The 19,893-nt window shown below is 39.9% G+C and overlaps 1 protein-coding gene across 1 annotated transcript in view; it reads left to right on the plus strand.

Moving 5' to 3' along the window:
* The window catches only part of jakmip1 (janus kinase and microtubule interacting protein 1), a 23,613-nt gene that overhangs the window by 1,159 nt on the left and 2,561 nt on the right, over positions 1–19,893 (plus strand). Inside the window, exons 2-19 of the mRNA XM_032528031.1 lie at positions 7,483–7,792; positions 9,345–9,677; positions 10,250–10,411; positions 11,870–12,082; positions 12,857–12,970; positions 13,156–13,302; positions 13,597–13,767; positions 13,916–13,975; positions 15,383–15,511; positions 15,702–15,830; positions 16,059–16,142; positions 16,885–16,947; positions 17,469–17,567; positions 18,468–18,569; positions 18,651–18,704; positions 18,799–18,864; positions 19,040–19,108; positions 19,360–19,437. Coding sequence (XP_032383922.1) covers positions 7,637–7,792; positions 9,345–9,677; positions 10,250–10,411; positions 11,870–12,082; positions 12,857–12,970; positions 13,156–13,302; positions 13,597–13,767; positions 13,916–13,975; positions 15,383–15,511; positions 15,702–15,830; positions 16,059–16,142; positions 16,885–16,947; positions 17,469–17,567; positions 18,468–18,569; positions 18,651–18,704; positions 18,799–18,864; positions 19,040–19,108; positions 19,360–19,437 — 2,229 coding nt within the window. The 5' untranslated portion in view covers positions 7,483–7,636. The remainder of the gene's footprint in view (positions 1–7,482; positions 7,793–9,344; positions 9,678–10,249; positions 10,412–11,869; positions 12,083–12,856; positions 12,971–13,155; positions 13,303–13,596; positions 13,768–13,915; positions 13,976–15,382; positions 15,512–15,701; positions 15,831–16,058; positions 16,143–16,884; positions 16,948–17,468; positions 17,568–18,467; positions 18,570–18,650; positions 18,705–18,798; positions 18,865–19,039; positions 19,109–19,359; positions 19,438–19,893) is intronic.

Genomic DNA, 19,893 nt, shown 5'->3' on the forward strand with positions numbered 1-19,893 from the left:
CTCTGTCTGTCATAACAGCTCTGCAGCTGTAGCGGGCGGCTCCAGAGGCTCGTAAATCTGCCCCAGTGGACAGCCAACATGTGTTGCACACTCACTTCTGTTTGATCAGACTGCTCAGGGCAAACTGCGAAAACATTGATGCATGCTGTGCTAATTGTAGGCCTATGTGTTGTTTTAACTGATCCTAAGTAAGGGATGGCTCTCGTGTGGAGATTAGAACATTATAATTATTATTGTGACAGGAAGATGGGATCACTGTCTATTTATGATTATTTTTTATTTTTTATTTTTTCACCCTGACCTCAACCGATTAGTCTACTATGTTAGGTATAACATAAATGAATACAGACCTTCATTGGGACTCCTGCTTACATCATAGAACCCCCCCCCCCTTTCCCTCACCCCAGCCTTTACCCACACTCCTCTCCCTAACTTAATTCATCCTACTTATTCTTCATTCATAATCATATCTATGTCTGCATGCTCCTGCTTTCCTGAGCATAACACTTTGAGTAACAGGCTGCTACCAGGATAATCCCTGTGTGCATACCTCTCTCGTTGCTTTCCTTCTTTCTTTATAACCCTCTCTTGAAGGCATAGGGTTCACCCTATATTCTTAATGCAAAGATTGAAACAGATGGAATAATACTGTGCATTAATGCTTATGTGTAAGCCAGCAGGTAAGTAGTAACTAGACAATTGTGATTAATGTGCTGTGTACTACTTGACAGAGGCTAGGTTAACCACATTTCTGACTGCTCTATCATGTCTTTTTGATGGGAGAGAGGCCATCACTGCTAACATAAACTGATGCACCCAGGCATGCAAAAGCATACATGCACATAGATTTAGATGCGTGCACAGACCAAAAACACACCTCCATCAATGCATGACAAGGATGATCAAATTCATACATTAGTTGGTACTAAATCTAAAGCCAGAGCAATAAAACTAACAACTGAGACACAGCGCGACAGAAATACTTGGTTGTTTATCTGTTTGGGTTGACTAGTCAATGGGGTCAGTAACTTGTAGTCATTCTGCTGGCATCGTAGTTTGTAGGTCATATGCTGCACTTGGCTGGGTTACTCAGCCTCTCAGTGGGATCTTTACAGTGTCTTTGGAGTATCGCTAGACTGCTGAGAGAGAGAGAGAGAGAGAGAGAGAGAGGGGGAGAGAGTGTGTGTGTGTGTGTGTGTCATGGCTGTGGAGGGATGTCTGAAGTGTGGCCAGACCTGTTCTGACAATCTACACTGTACTGATGCATCCACAATGAGAATATAGTGTGTTGTGTCCGTATATAAGCCTATGAGGCATTGTAATGAATGTGTCGTACAAACAGGAATATATCTCAGTCTGTCCTCACCCTCACTGTTGGATTTTAATCTAGAAGGAGAAGCAATGGGTCTTTGTGTTAGCTCCTATTTGGAGCTCTTTCATGTATTTATTGGGCCTGCATGTCTCACTGAAGTCTAGTTAATGTTTGACACTGTGTGTGTGTGTGTGTGTGTGTGTGTGTGTGTGTGTGTGTGTGTGTGTGTGTGTGTGTGTGTGTGTGTCTGTGGTGTCTGTGGTGTCTGTGGTGTCTGTCTAGCTTCGAGGAGGTCCATCTGTGAATGTGTAATAGGCTTGAGTTGTGACAATTGCAAATCAAATACGTCTGTCTACGCAACATTTTGGACTTCATTAATAACTCATAAAACACCTATAATTATATGTATGTATGTGTATGTATGTGTATATATAAATAACCATTTTTATATGACTTATTTTTTTCTAATGTCTATCAACAACAGGTTTATTTCAAGCCTTTAATTTTACCGCACTTGTCTTGTTTTGAATAGAAGACAACTTCATTAATATAGACTTAATAGGACTTTGGAGGGGTGATGAAGTCACTTAGAAACAGTTAGTGAGTGGAGAGCCATTTTCATTTTAATAGGAAGCAACTAGAATTGAAAACATTAGTTATTTAATCTATAAGGTGAAAAGACAGAAATGAACTATTTTGATAATCTGCTCATCATCCAAGTTACTTTTCAAGAATTGCTGCCAAACACTTGATGGTTCCAGTGTTTTCATGTGAGGAATTGCTGCTTTTGTCTTTAGGGTTTGAATTGTTAAGTGAACAAAAAGGTCTGAAAAAGTAGGATGGCCATTTTTTGCTATTTTCTGATGGTTTACAGAGCAAACGAGAGTCCCGGATGCAACAACATAGGACAAAGCGGGAAAAAAATTGTTTTCTTTTTTAACATTGCCACTATATGTATTGCCAACTGGTGAGTGGACATTTTTCTTCTTGTTTCAATCAATCAAAACTAGAGCGGGGCAATATATTGATATTATATCGATATTGTGATATGAGACTAGAAATCGTCTTAATATTCTGATATGACATAAATGTTGTCTTTTACTGGTTTTAAATGCTGCATTACATTAAAGTGATGTACTTTACTTTTCTGAACTTACTAGACTGTTCTAGCTGTTCTATTATTTGCCTTTTCCCCACTTAGACATTATGGCCACATTACTTATGGTTTGTTATCTTAAGTATCTAAGTGTGAAGATATTTTGTTAAAGCACCAATTGTCAAACCTAGAATATTGCCGCAATATCGATATTGAGGTATTTGGTCAAGAATATTGTGATATCTGATTTCCTCCCTATCACCTAGCCCTAATCAAAACAGTCTCCAGCTGTTGAAGTAGGTTACTGAAGAATGTACTGCCCTACCACTGTCCACTGTATTGTACAGTTCACTGCTGATATGTATTGCAAAATTCCTATTACAAAGAAGAAAACAAACATTGTCACGTTCTACATTTAAACCTTCCAACTAAAAGGCAAAGCATAGGAACACCAAGCTGCCAGTGGACTGTTGTAACCCTAAACAGGGCAGGCTCGTCATTTTACTGAGAGAACAGGAATTTCCTGAGGCACTGGTGAAACTACCTACAAGTTTGTCAAACCTTTCTCAGCCTTGTTTGAAGGTTTTAAGATTTCAATGTAGAGCTGGGCAATATATCGATATTGTATCGATATTGTGATATGAGACTAGATATTGTCTTTAGATTTTGGATATTGTAATATCGTAATATGACATAAGTGTTGTCTTTTCCTGGTTTTAAAGGCTGCATTACAGTAAAGTGATGTCATTTTTTGATCTTACTAGACTGTTGTAACTGTTGTATTATTTGCCTTTACCCACTTAGTCATAGTATCCCCATTACTGATAATTATTTATCAAAAACGTGTAAACATTTTGTGAAAGCACCAATATTTAACACTACAATATCGTTGCAATATCGAGGTATTTGGTCAAAAATATCGTGATATTTGATTTTTCTCCATATTCCCCAGCCCTATTTCAATGTCAGCAAATCGTAGCTAGGTACCAGAATAAAGTCTTTATTATGCCATGCTAGAACTAATATTCTTAAACTGTATTGATGCTGATAGACACATTTTGTTGCTGACTTTTTTAGAGTGTCATTTGTTTTTAAAGATATTTTTGGGACATTTTCAGCCTTTATTTTGACAGGACAGCTGAAGATATGAAAGGGGAGAGAGGGGGGGAATGACATGCAGCAAAGGGCCGCAGGTTGGAGTCAGACCCGGGCCCTCTGCGTCGAGGAGTAAACCCTCTATATCTGGCCGCCCAGACTCCATTCTCAAGCAGCAATTAGCTTAATTGTTAGCATCTGCAGGATTTTTTTATCACTTTTTTTCTTGCGGTCACCATCGAGTGATTTAGCTCCATTGTCTGTAAAGCTACTTTACAAAATTTACTGTAAATAGGCCTTGAAAGTGCATTTTTTGTTGCTGTATTATCAAATGCATCTTTTACCTGTTGCAGAAAAATGACTTGTGATTGAACTGATGAGTCATAGTCATTTTCTTGGATTACAAACACTGAATTATATTGGCCACAGTATATGTGGGTGATAGCAAGGTCAATGATGACTCGTTGCTCATGGCCATCAGTTTTATCTGTTGAAAGGTATTTGTTTAAACATTTGGGCATTCTCGTGCATTAAAAGTTGGGTAACCGTAGTGGATCAGGTAATTTAAGGTCTATGACCTGTGCTGGCTTTTGTTTGCTTCTTTGAACTTTAAAGGTGCATTATTGCTTCTTGGTGCCCCTATAAAATGTTCCAGTTTTCCCCAATAAACTCTTTGGTTCTGCCTGGCAGCTTGGGAACACGTGGTTCTAGGGGAGGGGGGGGGGGCTCTATACAATGTATGAGGCATGATGTGTTTGTGTACACCTGGTCTCTGATATTGACCAGGGGCAGGGTGGAAAGTGTACAGAAAACATTTCCTTGTAAATTATGTGTGCAAATTCCAGTACACGTGGTTGTGAGTCAAGTCTACTTGACTTACACTAAATAAAAATACGCTTTTTAGTAATGTGAATAAGTGTAGAGCTTTTGTGTGAATAGACGTCAGCTGTATCTGACCTGACTTGTTCTGTTTAAGACTCATGTCAGTGCTTTCTGTGTGCGAATGATCTCTCTCTCTCTTTTTCTGTCTCACTGAATGAGAGTGAGATCACTGATTGCTTCAGCTCGGAAACATCACCACGCCAGCAAGTGGGGGTGGACTTGAGGGATGTAAGAGGAGATGGGGAGATGGTTGGAGGTTGGTTTCTCTAGTAGAGGTCTGCCTATTTTCTTTTCAGTTTTGTTCCCGCTCTTTCCTCTTCTCTGCCTCTCTCTTATTGGCTTAATCCTCCTCCATCCTGTCTCTCATTCTTTTTCTCTCCCACCCCCACTGGTTCCCAACGTTTGACTGTGCGTGCTGTGTAAGAACCCATGTGGAAAAAAGCTTGCTTGCCCTCCAGTTTAAATACATTTCTGTCTCTCAGTCAACCTCGACTCAGATTGAACCAGATGATAAAATAATAAAAAAAATCAAAAAATCATGTGTGTGTGTAAGTGTTTTTTTCTTTCAAATGCAGCCTCTACACGATGCAGTCGTGTGTGTGTGTTTCAAATCTATCGTAAGACTTCTCCTTCCCATCATCCTTTGCTGTATGAGAGGAATAGAGTTTTTAAGAGCAAGGGTTGCCTTGGAAACTATTGCCGCATTCTGTGTGTTGAATGAATGTTTGGTAATTTGTGTGTGTGTAGGAAAAGATGGCGGGCTTAATGCTTTAGCTCCCTTATTGTTGCATTATTTATTTAATAGTCAGCAGAAAGACTGGAAGGTTACTGGGTTACAATCTATTGCAAGAATATATTAGAGGAGTCCTCTTTTAAGCTCAGTGTATGTGTTTCATAGTAACAAATCCAAAACAGAATATGTTATAAATACCCCTGCTACTAAACTAATCACCAATTGAAATCCTTGTGTTTGCCTTGTGTGGTTGGAGGTCACCTTTTTTTTCTCCAGTTTAGCCAATGTATGTCAATGATAACCTTAGTAGTTTAAAATTAAAGCTCAGGGGCGGGTATGAATCTGATTGCCCCCTCCCCTGGTGCCTTCCCAATCCAATGGTCTATAGTGCTTTGAATCGGTCAAATTTGATTTCCATGTAATTTCACTTTGCTGCCTGTTTTCCCACTTGATAAATGGATGTTCTCACATTGTATGGCAACTGTGTACTTTGTTAAAATTTTGTGGCGAGTTTAGAAGTAGAAACATATTGAACTCACTGTAGAGCACTTGTTGCTGTAAGAAATAAATTGTGCATTTCCCTCCTGGCCCTTGTCACATGACCAAATAATGTTCCCATGGGGACTACCCATATTTTTGTTTTAAGAGCCCATAGAAAATGTGTTTTGTATAATTGTATTTAGAGGTTATATCGGTTATAATAGGTTTACATGGTTTAATTTTCAAAAAAACAAACATATTTTTGTTGTACTACACATTGCTGCAGCTCCTCTTTTCACCCTGTGTGTTGAGCTCTCTGTTTGAGCTACAGAGTGAGGCATCTCACTTCTGTTTCATCTTTGTTGGGAGTCGCAATGCGCAGTAGCTAGGTAAGGACTACTAGCCAGTTAGAAGCAGAGTATGAGGGCGTGCCACGCTAGCAGCTAGGCGTGCATTATAACGTGTGTTACAAAGTGATGCACGTTTGTCATGGAAGTAAAGGCTGGACTACAATAGAGCTGTTTGGAGCAGTTTGTGAACAGTGTTTTCTGTTGGAGACGGTAAGGGCCTTTGGGCTGGACTTTGGGCTTTTTCACTTTGCAAACCTATTACATGCACAAAAAAGATATATAACACAATAATGGAAAGGGGAAAAGCCAAAATGCATAATATGAGGACTTTAAAATAAATGCAAGTGACATTAATAATGAATGTGATGTTTTATTTAGAAAAATTACACTGTGGTGTTCTATCATATCCAATATTTCCTATGTTTGTAAGCAGATTTTCTTTGCTATATTCTGATAAAATGCCCCCGGGCCCCCACTGACTAATTATTGGTCCCCCCAGTGCCACCCCACTTTAAAAATCCTGGAATTGCCCCTGATGAAGCTAAAACTATTGGTTGAATAATCTATTATTCAAGCATTCATTTTAGATCTTATTATAACTAGACAAATAATGCCAGTGGCCACTCTTTCTGGTAAATCCAGAATGTTTAGAAAGTAGGGCTGTCCTCAATTTAAAGAAATTCTTATTTAATTTTGTCAACTAATCGATTATTTGACTTAATTGACAGATCTGTAAAGCTGAGAATCATGCAAAAGCACCACTTTACATGTTTTGTTTACCACAGTTGTCTAATCGACTTGAGAAATGTTAGTTGACTAAGACCAAAATGACCGATTAGTCGACGAATACACTAGAAGTGGGCAGCCTTGTTAGAAAGGGAAAGGTGTAGACAAATCTTGTAATTGTTTTGCACTGATGGAAGAAGTGGAATAATCTAATGGCAGTAATTATTAAGTCAGCTGTTCATAGTCATGTATTTAGAATGTGTGAAGACAAAAAAAAGCAACAGAAAAGAGATAATTGAGCAAAGATTTCTAAATTCAATTTTAACGTTAGTACAGACTGTCAGTTTTCATGGAATTTGCTGTAAATTAGTTTGTTTGCAGAGGTTACAGTGATACTAGGACAGCTCTTTATTCTGCACAGTATATGTGCAGGTCCAGAACAGATTTCAAGATCTGTGGAATCATTCATTTTTTTGTCTGCTGAAAGAGAGAAGAGAAGAGTATTGGTGAGATGGGAGAGGCCAGGGATCATAACAATGGTGGTTAGACACATTTCCATGCACTATGGTGTTTGTACGTACAGCCCAGGGACTGGAATGGGATGATGATGATAAATGGCCAACGTGTATATGTTAGAGAGAAGAGGGTGACAGAGGAGAGAGTAAATGTTAGTCCTAAAAATAGTCTGTTTTCCCCAGGCTGTCTTGCATCATGTGGCTTGGGCCCAGTGCATTGTGCAGAGTAGTTTGGTGTATCCCAGTCACTCACTCACCCTTTTTCTTTTTGTCCGTCTATCTCTCTCAAATAGAAACTCTCAGCAACCTCCCGCAATGATGTAGACTTGACAACAATATGATGATGCTGCAGGGCCTCGCACAGAGGAGGAGCAGTGACTGACTCTCTCCTCCTTTTTTGCCATTCCTGGCTCTCCATGTCTGTCCTGATTGGGTGGCCAGAGAGCAATGTCCTCAACCACACCCCTTGCAGCCCCACCCCTTAAGAAGGGAAGGAAGCCGGAGAAATCAGAGGTGATGACTGACTCGGTGCAGGCCACCAATGAGGAACTGAGAAGCAAATTCATGGACACCCAAATTGAGCTGCAGCAAGAGCGGGCCAAGGTAAGCGGGAGGATGTGGAGGCCTAGTGTAGAAAAATGATGACGGTAACAGTAGAGAGGTAATCTCCTTTTAATCATCACAGTATAATTAGACATATCTTTTTCAACAAGGTCCTGGCCAAGACATGCAGCAGTACAACCATACATACATTTAAACACAAAATGAACAAAAACACTAAAAACATAAAAGAACTAAAACAACAAATCCTTCAAAGTCAAAACATCTACAGACAGATGTGGCTGCCTCCAAGTCAATCAACATCCTCTAAAGTGACCAATGAGACTTAAACACCTTTTGCCCCAGCTCACTTTTAACCTTTGGTTAGAGACATAAGGAAAATATCCTGGGAAGGAAGATTCTAAGTCCTGACTATATTTACACTAATATATAGGTCAGAAGGTAGGATGTCCGTAGACCTAAAATAGCCTTGTATATGCCGGTGTTGAAGTCTCTGTGTTGATAGAGAAGGCCATCCAACACGTTCATATAGTTCACAATGGTGAGTGAGAGCTTTACAACTAGTGATGAACCTCAGAGATTCATGGTAAACAGTGTCCGGTGCATGTACACTTTGAGACAAAGCATGCATGTATAAAACATCACCATAGTCAAGTATATACATAACAGTGACAGCAACCAGCCTCTTTCTAGATTTGAACGAAAGCCAGGATTTAATTTTGAAACTAACCCCTTGTACAAGTTTGAATCTTTTTGCTTGCTGCTGAATATGAAGTATAAAAGAAAAAAGATACATCTACTTCTAGTAGGAGCTGTAATAATGGGGATTGCACAGTATGAGATTATACTTATACTTAGTTTCGTAAATTGGACTTTTACTAAATGTTAATAGTTGTTTTCAGTCTCCCATTACCAAGGTGTTGACGATGCACACATTGTCATTAATGAACACCACATGGCCAACCAGCAATATATTTATTCAGGGCCTGTTTGGCCTGCCCTTCCTGTACACAGTCTTGGAAAAGATCTCAATGTGGTTTGTCTCACCTTGTGTCTTGTTATGACAGACAAATATGCTCTCTGTGCCCTTCTTTGCATGGTTGTACTTGGAGAAGGGCAGTTACAGTATTGGGATTCAGGTCGTGTGGGGAAAAGCCATGCTTTAAACATATGCCCTTTGCATTAAATCTGCAAGATGGCATCTGGAGCAATGCATGTAAGAATGTCAACAGCAGTGCATAAAGTATAATATTGACAGTCAGGGTGTGATAGTTATCCTGATAAAATTAATCTGAGCAGGAGGTGCATGCAAGGAAAAAATAGTTTTAACATTTATTAAAACCTGCACATGCACCATAACTGTTCTCCATTTTATTTGAGTGTCTTCCTAATAAATATGAATATAATACAAGGTAATAAATTATTTAAGACTGACAGGTCTTGACGCACAAACTTGCAAATTAAGTCATCGTAGTGCTGCACACAGTCTGGGGGCAAATGGTTGAGCATGCTGGTGGTCTGTAATCGGTATGACAGTGACTGGTAGATTGGATTCTTATGCAACTCTAATGGCAAAATGTTTTCGCTCGCCCAGATATGTAAGCTCCGTGAGCGGCTCCAGGAGCAGCGGCAGGCTCGGGAGCTTGAGCAGCACAAGCATGCTGTGGCACTAACTGACCTGCGCGCCAAACTCCACGAAGAAAAGCTACGTGAGATAGCGGCTGCCCGTGAGACCCTGGCACGGCAGCATGAAGTGGAACTGGCCCGGGCCATCAAGATCCGCGACGCTGAGGTGCAAAGGCTCCAGGGGCTTGTAAACGCACTGAGAGATGGAGCTGCTGACAAGCTAAAAAATGCTCTTCTCGGAGAGGCTCGGGAGGAGGCCAGAAGAGCTTTTGATGGGGAGAGGATAAAGCTCCAGCAGGAGGTAGGTTGCAGAATGTAATTAGGTGACAGTAATGCACCGTACCAACTTCAAAGCACTTACACTATGAACTGGGGTGGTTTGTTTGTGTTTCTGTTGTATTTAGGCTCTCAGAATTGTAAAAGATGTGTTGCAGATTGGAAAATTAAGGGGGCATTGTATGTTCTTCGATAAAGACAAACATTTTAAACCTGTGTGTGTGTGTGTGTGTGTGTGTGTGTGTGTGTGTGTGTGTGTGTGTGTGTGTGTGTGTGTGTGTGTGTGTGTGTGGTGTGTGTTTGTGTGTGTGTGTGTGTGTGTGTGTGTGTGTGTGTGTGTGTGTGTGTGTGTGGATTGTTGATGTGAGACTGTGTAAACCTTGTAAAATCTGCTGCTGAAAAACAGGAAGCAGGATGGGAAAGCCTGTTGCCAAGCTATTGTTTTCTTGTAGCCTTTCCAGACAAACAGGGCATCTATCATTACAACTGTCTAATGAGATAGGATGTGTGTTTATAAGTGCATGAGTGTCACTCTCTTTGTTATTTTTGATTTTGTGTGAATTCATTAATGTGTATTTGTGTTTGTTTGTTTTTTAGATCCAGGAGCATAAGACAGCCAGGAAGCAGGCTGAGGAGGCGCATGCAAATGCTCTGCAGGCTGATAAAGCCAAAGCAGTAGATCTCCGCACGGCCTACCAACAGCACCAGGACGAGGTGAATCGCATCAAACGGGACTGTGAGAGAGACATCCGCCGACTGGTGAGACCACATGCTGCTGGGAAGACACACACTAGAGACACTATACATGTCTTATCTTAAACTATCATAGTCTTTAGATGAATCTAATAATTTTAAATATTGCCTAAAGACACTGTTGACAATTTACTTGCTTGTGACTCTATAATATGATATAATATGTTACACAACAAATCATTTACATTTACTAGAAATTATCTATTCTATTTAACCTTTTATTTACCTCGGTATGCCAGTTAAAGAAACTTTAAATGTCCATGGCCAAATTAGCAACAATCTGTCAACTGAGCTAATGTGCCTCATCGGGACTTGGTGGGTGTGGTTTGAACACATTTTGTTGCCAGTTGTCTGGCAAATAAAAAAAAAACAATCAAACGTCCGCAATCGTCATCCCATTTAAATTAAAATGTAGTTAAATCCTTGGTTCAACAGACACAGACAGAAATCTCGGAATTGAAATAACCAAAACTTTTCTATATTTGCAGTAATGCTCAGTAAGTAAGAAGCTGATTGAGAATTAGTTTTAGGGTCTTTAAACTTCAACATCATATATGATTACTTCCCTGTTGAGCCTCTGTTGGAGAGTGTCCTGTCACGTCAACCTCAAACAAAGCTAACCTTAATTAAATTACCTTAATGTGGAACAACTACAAACCTCTTACATTGTGCTGTAAACCATCTATTATTATTCCTAACCTTGACAAACTTAGCAGCTGTTATTTTTACAGTCCTTGTCTGTCCCAACCACATTTGAATATATCCAAGAATCCCTCACACACTGACATTGGCCTTCCTGCTTCTAAAGTTTATCTCATGGACATTGTATGAAGGTTAGAGGCTAATTGCTGTACCATGTGGTGCTTATCTGGAAAAATAAAAGTCTGTATACCTGCCGCGGTTACTCATTAACCCTTTCACATACAGTAGGGCTACAACAGGCATTGTTGTTACTAAATAGCAGGCAGTACAGGAAATACCAGCGTTAAAGAACAAAGTACGGAGGGAAGTAGTAGCGGGAACATTTTAACAGAAGAAGTTGTGTGAATGCAGAGCAAGAACAGAACTTATAAATTAATAATAGCCAAAGCACTATATTTTAAAAGTTAAAACACTATCGCTCCCTTATTCTGTTCTCGGCCATCGGAGCGTACAGGTTGTTAGACTGAAGGTGTAGACAGTGTTGGACTTAAGGTTGCATCACATTAAACCTAATTGTTTACACAGAAATGAACAGAAGAACAATGTATTTCATGTGAACAAGATACTCAAAATGTTTGCTGAATTTCATAAACATTTGTGATGTACTGTGACATGATCTCAGGAATATCTGCACTATGTATTATTTATTGTGAAAATTGTCAGTGATTAATATCGGCTGTAACTGGGATTCAATGGAAGACAGACGCACTCATTCACTCTTTCCACCACCCACCACCATGTTCTCATCCATTCCTCTTTTAGATGGATGAGTTGAAGGCAAAGGACCGGGTGATGTGTGCCCTGGAGAGGGAGCTTGGGGTGCAGGCTGGCTTCACCCAGAAGCTTCAGCTTCAGAAAGATGCTCTGGATGAGCAGCTGGGTCAGGTACGGGAGGCTGAGAGACACAACCACGGCAGCCCCAAGAGAGAGTTGGTGCCTGGGCTGGGGGACAATTCAGACCAGCTCAGCAACCAGGTATACACATGCATCTGTACATGTGCATTATTGCATTAATATTATGGGAACTCTAAAATGTGCACATGCTCTACATATATATTTCAGGGATACCTTCAGACTTTGAGTTCATAACTATTATTTTTTTTAATGAAAGGATGCAAAATATTACATTGTAGGTGGCAAAACTTAGATTTTTAGTTTTGGGCAACAGAGCCTCTAAAATAGCATTGAAATTAAAGAAAGGACACTGGCTTTAGATTGGTGCTTTGCATTAGCTGCCAGTACCTTGGCTTTAGGTATCATAGAGTACAAGGGTAATTGTTGAAACTGATTGAAACTTTAATTAGACTGTAAAACATTGACAATGTAAAAAACAATGATAGTAAAATTATACTGCATGTGTTCTTGTTTCTTTAGCAGGTCTTTATGGCAGGCTGACCCACACTGTCAATTCAATTTTCAAGGATACCTTCAGACTTTACAGAAGTGCATAATTTATTTTCCCCTAGTGACAAGGAAATACATCAATCATATGTCATATGTAGATGTACAACAATGTTGTATATTTTGTACATTAAGTCACACCTGCACATACAGCTCATCCATTCATGAGAAGCTGGATATACTGTGTATACTGCACACACAGGGTCCCAGTGGCACAGTGAAATGGCATCTCATCCTTCATCCAATCACTTCCTCTTTCCCATCCACCTCACTTACCTGCCTGCCTGCATGTACTCCCTTTTTTAGTTTTTACTTTCCTCCTCCCCTCCCCTTCCCCCTGCTCCACAGGAGGTGGAGGAGCGTGACATGAGAAGGTTCCAGCTGAAGATTGCGGAGCTCCACTCGGTCATCAGAAAACTGGAGGACAGAAATGCACTGCTGGCGGATGAGAGGAATGAACTAGTGAGACACACACACACACACACACACACACACATATTGTTACACTTAACGAGTACAAATGTACTTTGTCTGTGAAAGTTGCATTTAAACATTTCATTTCCTAAGCTGCTCAAACTGGAAATTATGTGTCACTAGAAGACTTAAGACAACAATGTTTGCCCTCCCTGTTTCCTTCCTCTGTCCAGTTGAAGCGGGTGCGAGAAGCCGAGAGCCAGATGAAGCCCATGTTTGAGAAGAACAAGCGTCTGTCCAAGAAGAATGACGACCTTCTGCAAACGTTACAACGCATGGAGGAGAAACTGAAGAACCTGAGCCGAGAAAACGCTGAGATGGTGAGATGCACCCTGTAAATGTTTTACTACATCTACTCTCTGTTGTTTTCCTCTTCTCTCTAGGTAAAGATTCATACAAAGTGCATATACTACTAGAAAATAGTAGATATTTTAGATAGCAGATATGTTTTAGTCTGTAAAGGAAGAGTGATTATGTTACTGGACTTTGAGTGTCCCTGTGATTATGATCAAAAGGAAGGAGGACCTCTACTGGCTATTTGAGGAGAAGCATTAAGTCATTATTTGTACGAGCATAATTTGGCCTCTCTCTCTCTCTCTCTCTCCCTCCCTCAGAAGGAAAATGCCGCCTCCTCTCGGCCCCCCTCACAGCAACAATCCATTCAGTCCCAGCTGAAGCGGCCAAGCTCCCTCACAGACCTGAGCCATGCCCATGAGGAACAGGAAGTGGAGTTCCTCAAGCTGCAGGTTTCTGAGCAACGTGGCATCATTGATGAGCTCACGCAGGTTACGATTTTACTCAAACCAGATTCAAAAGACAAAATTTGACATGGCTGAATTAAATATTTTGATGACAGTTATTGTTTTGATTGAGCTGTCTTTGCAGCTCCCGAGTCTTGATCGTGATTGTGATCTAGTGTGTGTTTGTCTTTAGGAACGTGACCGATTGGTGATGAGCAAAAAGAACAGAAGGAAACCCTTCAAACTGTCTAAAGTAAGTGTCCATGCATGTTTTAAAATCCAATGGTGCATAACTAAGCGACTACCTTATCTGTGGTTGACCGATCCTAAAGTCTTGTTTTTAATTGAGTGTGTGTGCATCTCTTTGTGCATGCTTGTGTTTAATTGGGCTCAGGAGACGATAAGGGCAGTTTTCCTCACAGCTGTCAGCATCACGCTGAGCACACACACAACTCCTGTGTCAATCAATCACCACAACTAGTGGAAATGTATTTCTTCATTTCGGTTTTATTTTATTTTGTGAAATTAGTGTTTAGTGCGGTCATGAATACATTTATTGCAAAAACAGCAAGCTTAATTTGTGCACAACAGTCTTATTATTATCTGTGCTTCCTCGTGTGTGAATGAAGAGGAGAAGGGATTATGATACCTAATAAGGTGAAGAATAAGTGTGTGTGTGTGTGTGTGTGTGTGTGTGTGTGTGTGTGTGTGTGTGTGTGTGTGTGTCTGTGTCTGTGTCTGTGTCTGTGTGTTTGGGCTAATACACCAGGGGACATTTTAGCGTCTATGATGTTGCTAGGTGGGGGAGTTTGTAGATGTCATATATTTCCTCCTACCTCTCCTGCTGGAACTAGTTTGTCACCTTGGCGAGGTTGATACAGGGTTGGGCACAGCGGCTTGGCTCTTGAACTTGCACCTGGAAATTTGTATTTCTTTTTTTTTGGAATTTAAAAGTCTACATGAGCTTGAAGACAAAAACCACAAGCTGCCTTTTTCATTTTTCTGGAGGAGTACTTTGATTGTAACCAGAAGATTTTTTGTCTGCTTTTCCATTTTCAACAATTCTGCTGCACAGCTCTATATAAATCAGCTAATATAGTCAAAGATATGAATGACGTATTTTGGGAAAGTTCTTCATAATATTGTGTTTTTGGACTCGAAGCAACATGACAGAGTACATTCTCCTTATCCTCTACTTCTCGTCCTTCATTTGCCTCTGTGCCTTGGTTTGCCTTTACTTCTCTGGTTGCCAGGAGATGACTTATAAACATGATGGTAAGGACTCTCTGGGGTTTGGAAAAATTAAAAAGAAGAAAGACGTAAACAAACACCCAGAGATATGATTGGATTTACTTTCTTTGAGATAAACAGAATGACGGTACCTGGTTTGGACAAGTTTTAGAAACCGTGTTGGTGAATAAACTATTACTCTATAAAATTAAGCATTTTTAAAACATCAGCTGACATGTGTGGTGGTTTTAAGAGCTTTATTGAATTACAAATATTTGTTTTCAAAATCTAAATCTGGAGGGATATAATCCGGATGAATGTTGGATTTCTAAACATGCAGTCTGGCTTTCTATAGCCTGGGCAACAAAATTTAAATTACGGTTTTAGACAACAGTGTGCATATCCTCTGTTCTCATTTCATCTTCTGCAGAGGCATGTTGTGGAGACATATTTTGGATTTGATGAGGAGTCAATAGACTCTGAGACCTCCTCTTTGACCTCCTACAACACTGACCTCACTGACCGCACGCCTGCAACCCCAGAGGAAGATTTGGAAGAGGTAAGAAAATCTGACATTGAAAGAAATAATTTCAACTATATTCTATACATCAGAAAGTGCTGCATACATGAATGCTAGCACACAGGACAGAGCATTATAGATAATTTAGGGTTATTTAGGGAAAGTTTGGTGTGTGTATGACCCTGTCTCTTTTTAATATATCTTTCATTTCTGTTTTTCTTAAATAAAGATTATTTCCCGTGAAGAGTCCGAGCTTCGCTTCCGTCAGTTAACCAGAGAGTACCAGGCTCTCCAGCGGGCCTACGCCCTTCTCCAAGAGCAGACGGGGGGCTCTGTGGATGCTGAGAGGGAGGCCAGGGTACCATCACTTTTTACCTCTCTTCCCCATTTAGCCATGATCCAAACGGTTCTCAAACACTCTTTACAACAAAACCTAAACATATTTGGGACATAAGAAGTCAATATATTGTAACTTCCAAGTCTAGTAAATTATTGAGATGTATGTTTCTCAGTAATACCACGGAATGTTTTCAGAGTTGATTCTTGTCTTGCCTAGATGTCTGATGGCTGATCTTGCCTTCCACAGACACGTGAGCAGCTGCAGATGGAGCTTAGCAGCTGCCAGGCCAAGATGGTGGACCTGGAGAAGGCCCTGGCCGAGAGGGGGCAGGTAACAAAGAAAAGGGATGGTGACAGGAGCTCACTGGTGCTGCTCTCCCTGGCCATCCTGCATGTCTCTTTGGATACTCTGTTCCTGGTCTGGCGCTATGCAGATCTAACGCAGAATTCTGTGATGTCACATCTGCATGCTCTTCTGCACCCTCTATCCCTCCTTGTTGGTTCTGTTTCTTACTGGGCCTTTCAGCAGTGTCGAGCCATCAGAGGAGCCTTAAACCACTTTTGATTCCTGTCAGCCATGAATAGATTGATATACTAGATCATAATGCATATGTACAAAAGTCCAGATAAAATATGAGTATGAGACTGAGGAACTTAACCAAAATCGGCTGTTTTGTCAAAACTAAGTAGACAGAAATAACTTCTAACATTTGGCATCTTAATTATTACCTATACTGAATATCATGAGGATCAATGCAATTATTATGATGAATTTTTATCACCACTCTTAGTTTCATGTTGCCTGCTCCACTGTGGCTTGATCCAGCTGTTAATTTGATTTGTCTGTTTTTCACCTCTCAGATCTCAGCTCTCCTGTTACTTTGAACTCTGGATGACTGTGAATGCTAGCTCAGGAGAGGTCTTCATTTCTTTGGATCAATAAACATGTGCCATTGCCCCTCTCTTCCTGTCTATTTATGTCTATGGCACATTACAATAGATGTTATTTTCCTTACCTTCCTGTTACCACTTGTATAATTTCTTGCTGATGTCGTGTTTTATTGTTATGGCAGGATTCAAAGTGGGTGGAGGAGAAGCAGTACTTGCTCAGGACCAACCAGGAACTTCATGAGAAGGTAGTTTGCATTAGCCTATACTCACTTTAGAAGGGAACAATTATAAGTGCTTTAGGCTAAATCAGAAGCAGAGTGTAATTAAACGTATTAGTTTTTTAAAGTAGATTTAAAAGTGCTCAAAGATGGGGCAAGTTTGGAATCTTATGGAAGTTTGTTCCATCTATAGAGCATAGTGATCAAAGACAAAATAAATATAAAGAAATATGATCACAAAAAGGTTTGAGACCCAGCCTTGTGCTAAGTGCTGACGCTTTGGTTATCTATGACTTATATGATACAACTAGAAAAGAATAACCAGTAATATAAGTTGGGCATAATTTGTAGATAAAATTTGATATTGATATATTTGAAATTTGAGCAGATTCAATGCTATTATGAGATTGTAAATTTGGGATGATTCTTCGCGACCTGATTTTCTTTTAAACCATGATAATTTCACAACATACATTATTCAGAGTATTGATAATGCTTTCTAAAACATGCCAAACCATTATTAAAAAAAGGTGTGTGCGCGTGTGCAGATATGTGCGTTGCAGCAGGCGGAGTTGCGGCTGCAGGCTGAGGTTCAGGACGCCCACGATCAGAATGAGCTGCTGGAATTCAGAGTGCTGGAACTGGAAGTAAGAGACTGTACCAACATCAAACTGTCACCAGGAGGCGACAACAACAATCTCACTTCCAGGCGCAAGACCTACATACAGTGATGCAACAGACAGACAGACAGACAGACAGACAGATGCACTGTTCACTTATACACACTCCTCTGTATGCATCTTTGATTTGCATTGTTTTGCATGGCAGCTGTGTGCACACCCCCTCCACTGAACTGGAATATTTTTTAAATGAAAGAATGTTGTTTTTAAGATGAATATAATTTTGAATTGAATAAAAATGTTTTCAATTTCAATTTTCAATCCCATCGTTGTTCCCATGTTTTGTTTCTCATTTCTGCATGTGTGTCCTACACTTTGTTTACATTTCCCATAAGATATGAGCTTACTGTATGTCCATGGATATTTACGGAACAATGTAGTGTAATTTAGGGATTTTTTATATGCTCAGTATATTTCTTTAATTAAAGTTAGAAATAGAAATGTACCGGGGGGAAAATAATTAGGTTACTGACATAAAGGTTTAATAGGCATGTAGCATTGCTCATATCCGTTGATATTGCATCTTTTAGTGTGGTAGATGTGTTTAAATTTCTGTTTGAGATCACATTCTCAGTGTTGAGTTTCAGCATGTTTTTTCATACTCCCTATTGGTTTGGTTTGGTTTCCCATTTAAATCTATGGGTTTCCACCTTCCTCATTTTGACAGATCCTGACCATGTTTTCAGTGCCATGTAAGTAAATCCCTCATTCACTCCCGTTTTACTCTCATTTACATTCAGTATCTGTCATTCACTGTACACTGCCATCAATGTTATGATGAACAATTACGTGAGTGTAGGACTTGAAGAAATGTTAAGTGTGTGTGTATTAGTGTGTCTGTATTAACATGGTGTGTACTTTCTGTAGGAGAGGGAGCGCAGATCTCCTGCCCTCAATCTCCACATGTCAGCGTTCCCTGAGAACAGTAGCAGCGCTCTACAGATCTACTGCCACCAGCAGGGAGTCAAGGTCATAACACACTGACACAAACTTATTATTTTCCTTTTAAGACTGCACACTGTCAATTTGATGTCTGACTTTCACTTGCAGGATGTAATTATTCCTGAGCTGATGAAGAAACTGGATATCCTGGGAGATAATGGGGTGAGTTCAAGCACACAGATTAAAATACGATCTTTTCTTTTTTAAATATCTTGTATTCTTATAACTTCTGATAACTCCTTATGTTTTATGGTAGAATCTCAGAAATGAGGAGCAGGTGGCAGTGATCCAAGCAGGGACGGTGATCTCACTGTGTGAAAAGGTGAATGAAAGTGTTTTACTGTCAATCCGTGGACTCATATTGCCATAACACTAAACAGCCACTACATTTAGTCATTTTTTTATGTAAAACATGGATGAAAATAATACAGTTATCTTAGCTTTTGAGAACATTAATCCCTCGTCTTTCCTCTTTCACACCAATCCTCCTCGCACAGTGGTTGAAGCAGATAGATAGCACAGAGGTTGCCCTTACACAGAAGATGATCGACCTGGAAAATGACAAGGTGAAAATCAATTTACCATTAGAGCGCACAATCCTCTAAAATTTTGACTGTCTGTTTAAAGGATCATTTTCACTGTCATATACCCAAAACAAGTTGTTTATCTGTTTTCTGCTGTTTTAATGTCGAAAAGCCTGCCAAGATGTAAAATGTTACCACTCACAGTTTTCCTGATTGTACAGCAAGTACTGTATTCTACCATTCAGTTGTGATACCACATTGTGTATTATATTTATTATCACATATTGTTGCAGGAGCTGTTCAGTAAGCAGAAGGGATTCCTCGAGGAAGAGTTGGACTACAGGAAGCAGGCTTTGGATCAGGCCTACATGGTACGCAGCCTGAAGCAGTATAACCTTGTCCGTTTATACAAAAGCCTCTCAAACAGACAAAATGCACTCATTTATATTAATTGCAACAATAAACAAGGTTGTGTATAAGAAATAATGGTTCATGAAAAAGTGAGTAATGCAGGGCTGCCACATTGCCATTCCAGCATGACACATAAACAGTTGGAACCCCATTAAGCATCATGAATGCAACATCCTCCATAAAGATTTGTAAATTTGTTGCATTGTGTTGGGATACTGCATCTTTTACCACTGAAGTCTAAATTCAACATTGTAAGCCAATGAATTGGTATGCCACTGAATTGGTATTTTGCTTCTTGTTTATTGGCCGATCGATATTTTATTTTCTGACAAGGCCAAACACTGATTTACTTTCTCTAAATATGAATATGAAGATAAATTGCCTTCATGAAGATCCTGTGTAACTTGGTTCAAGTA

This window comes from Etheostoma spectabile, chromosome 10 (assembly GCF_008692095.1).
Source record: "Etheostoma spectabile isolate EspeVRDwgs_2016 chromosome 10, UIUC_Espe_1.0, whole genome shotgun sequence".
NCBI classification, from domain to species: Eukaryota; Metazoa; Chordata; class Actinopteri; order Perciformes; family Percidae; genus Etheostoma; species Etheostoma spectabile.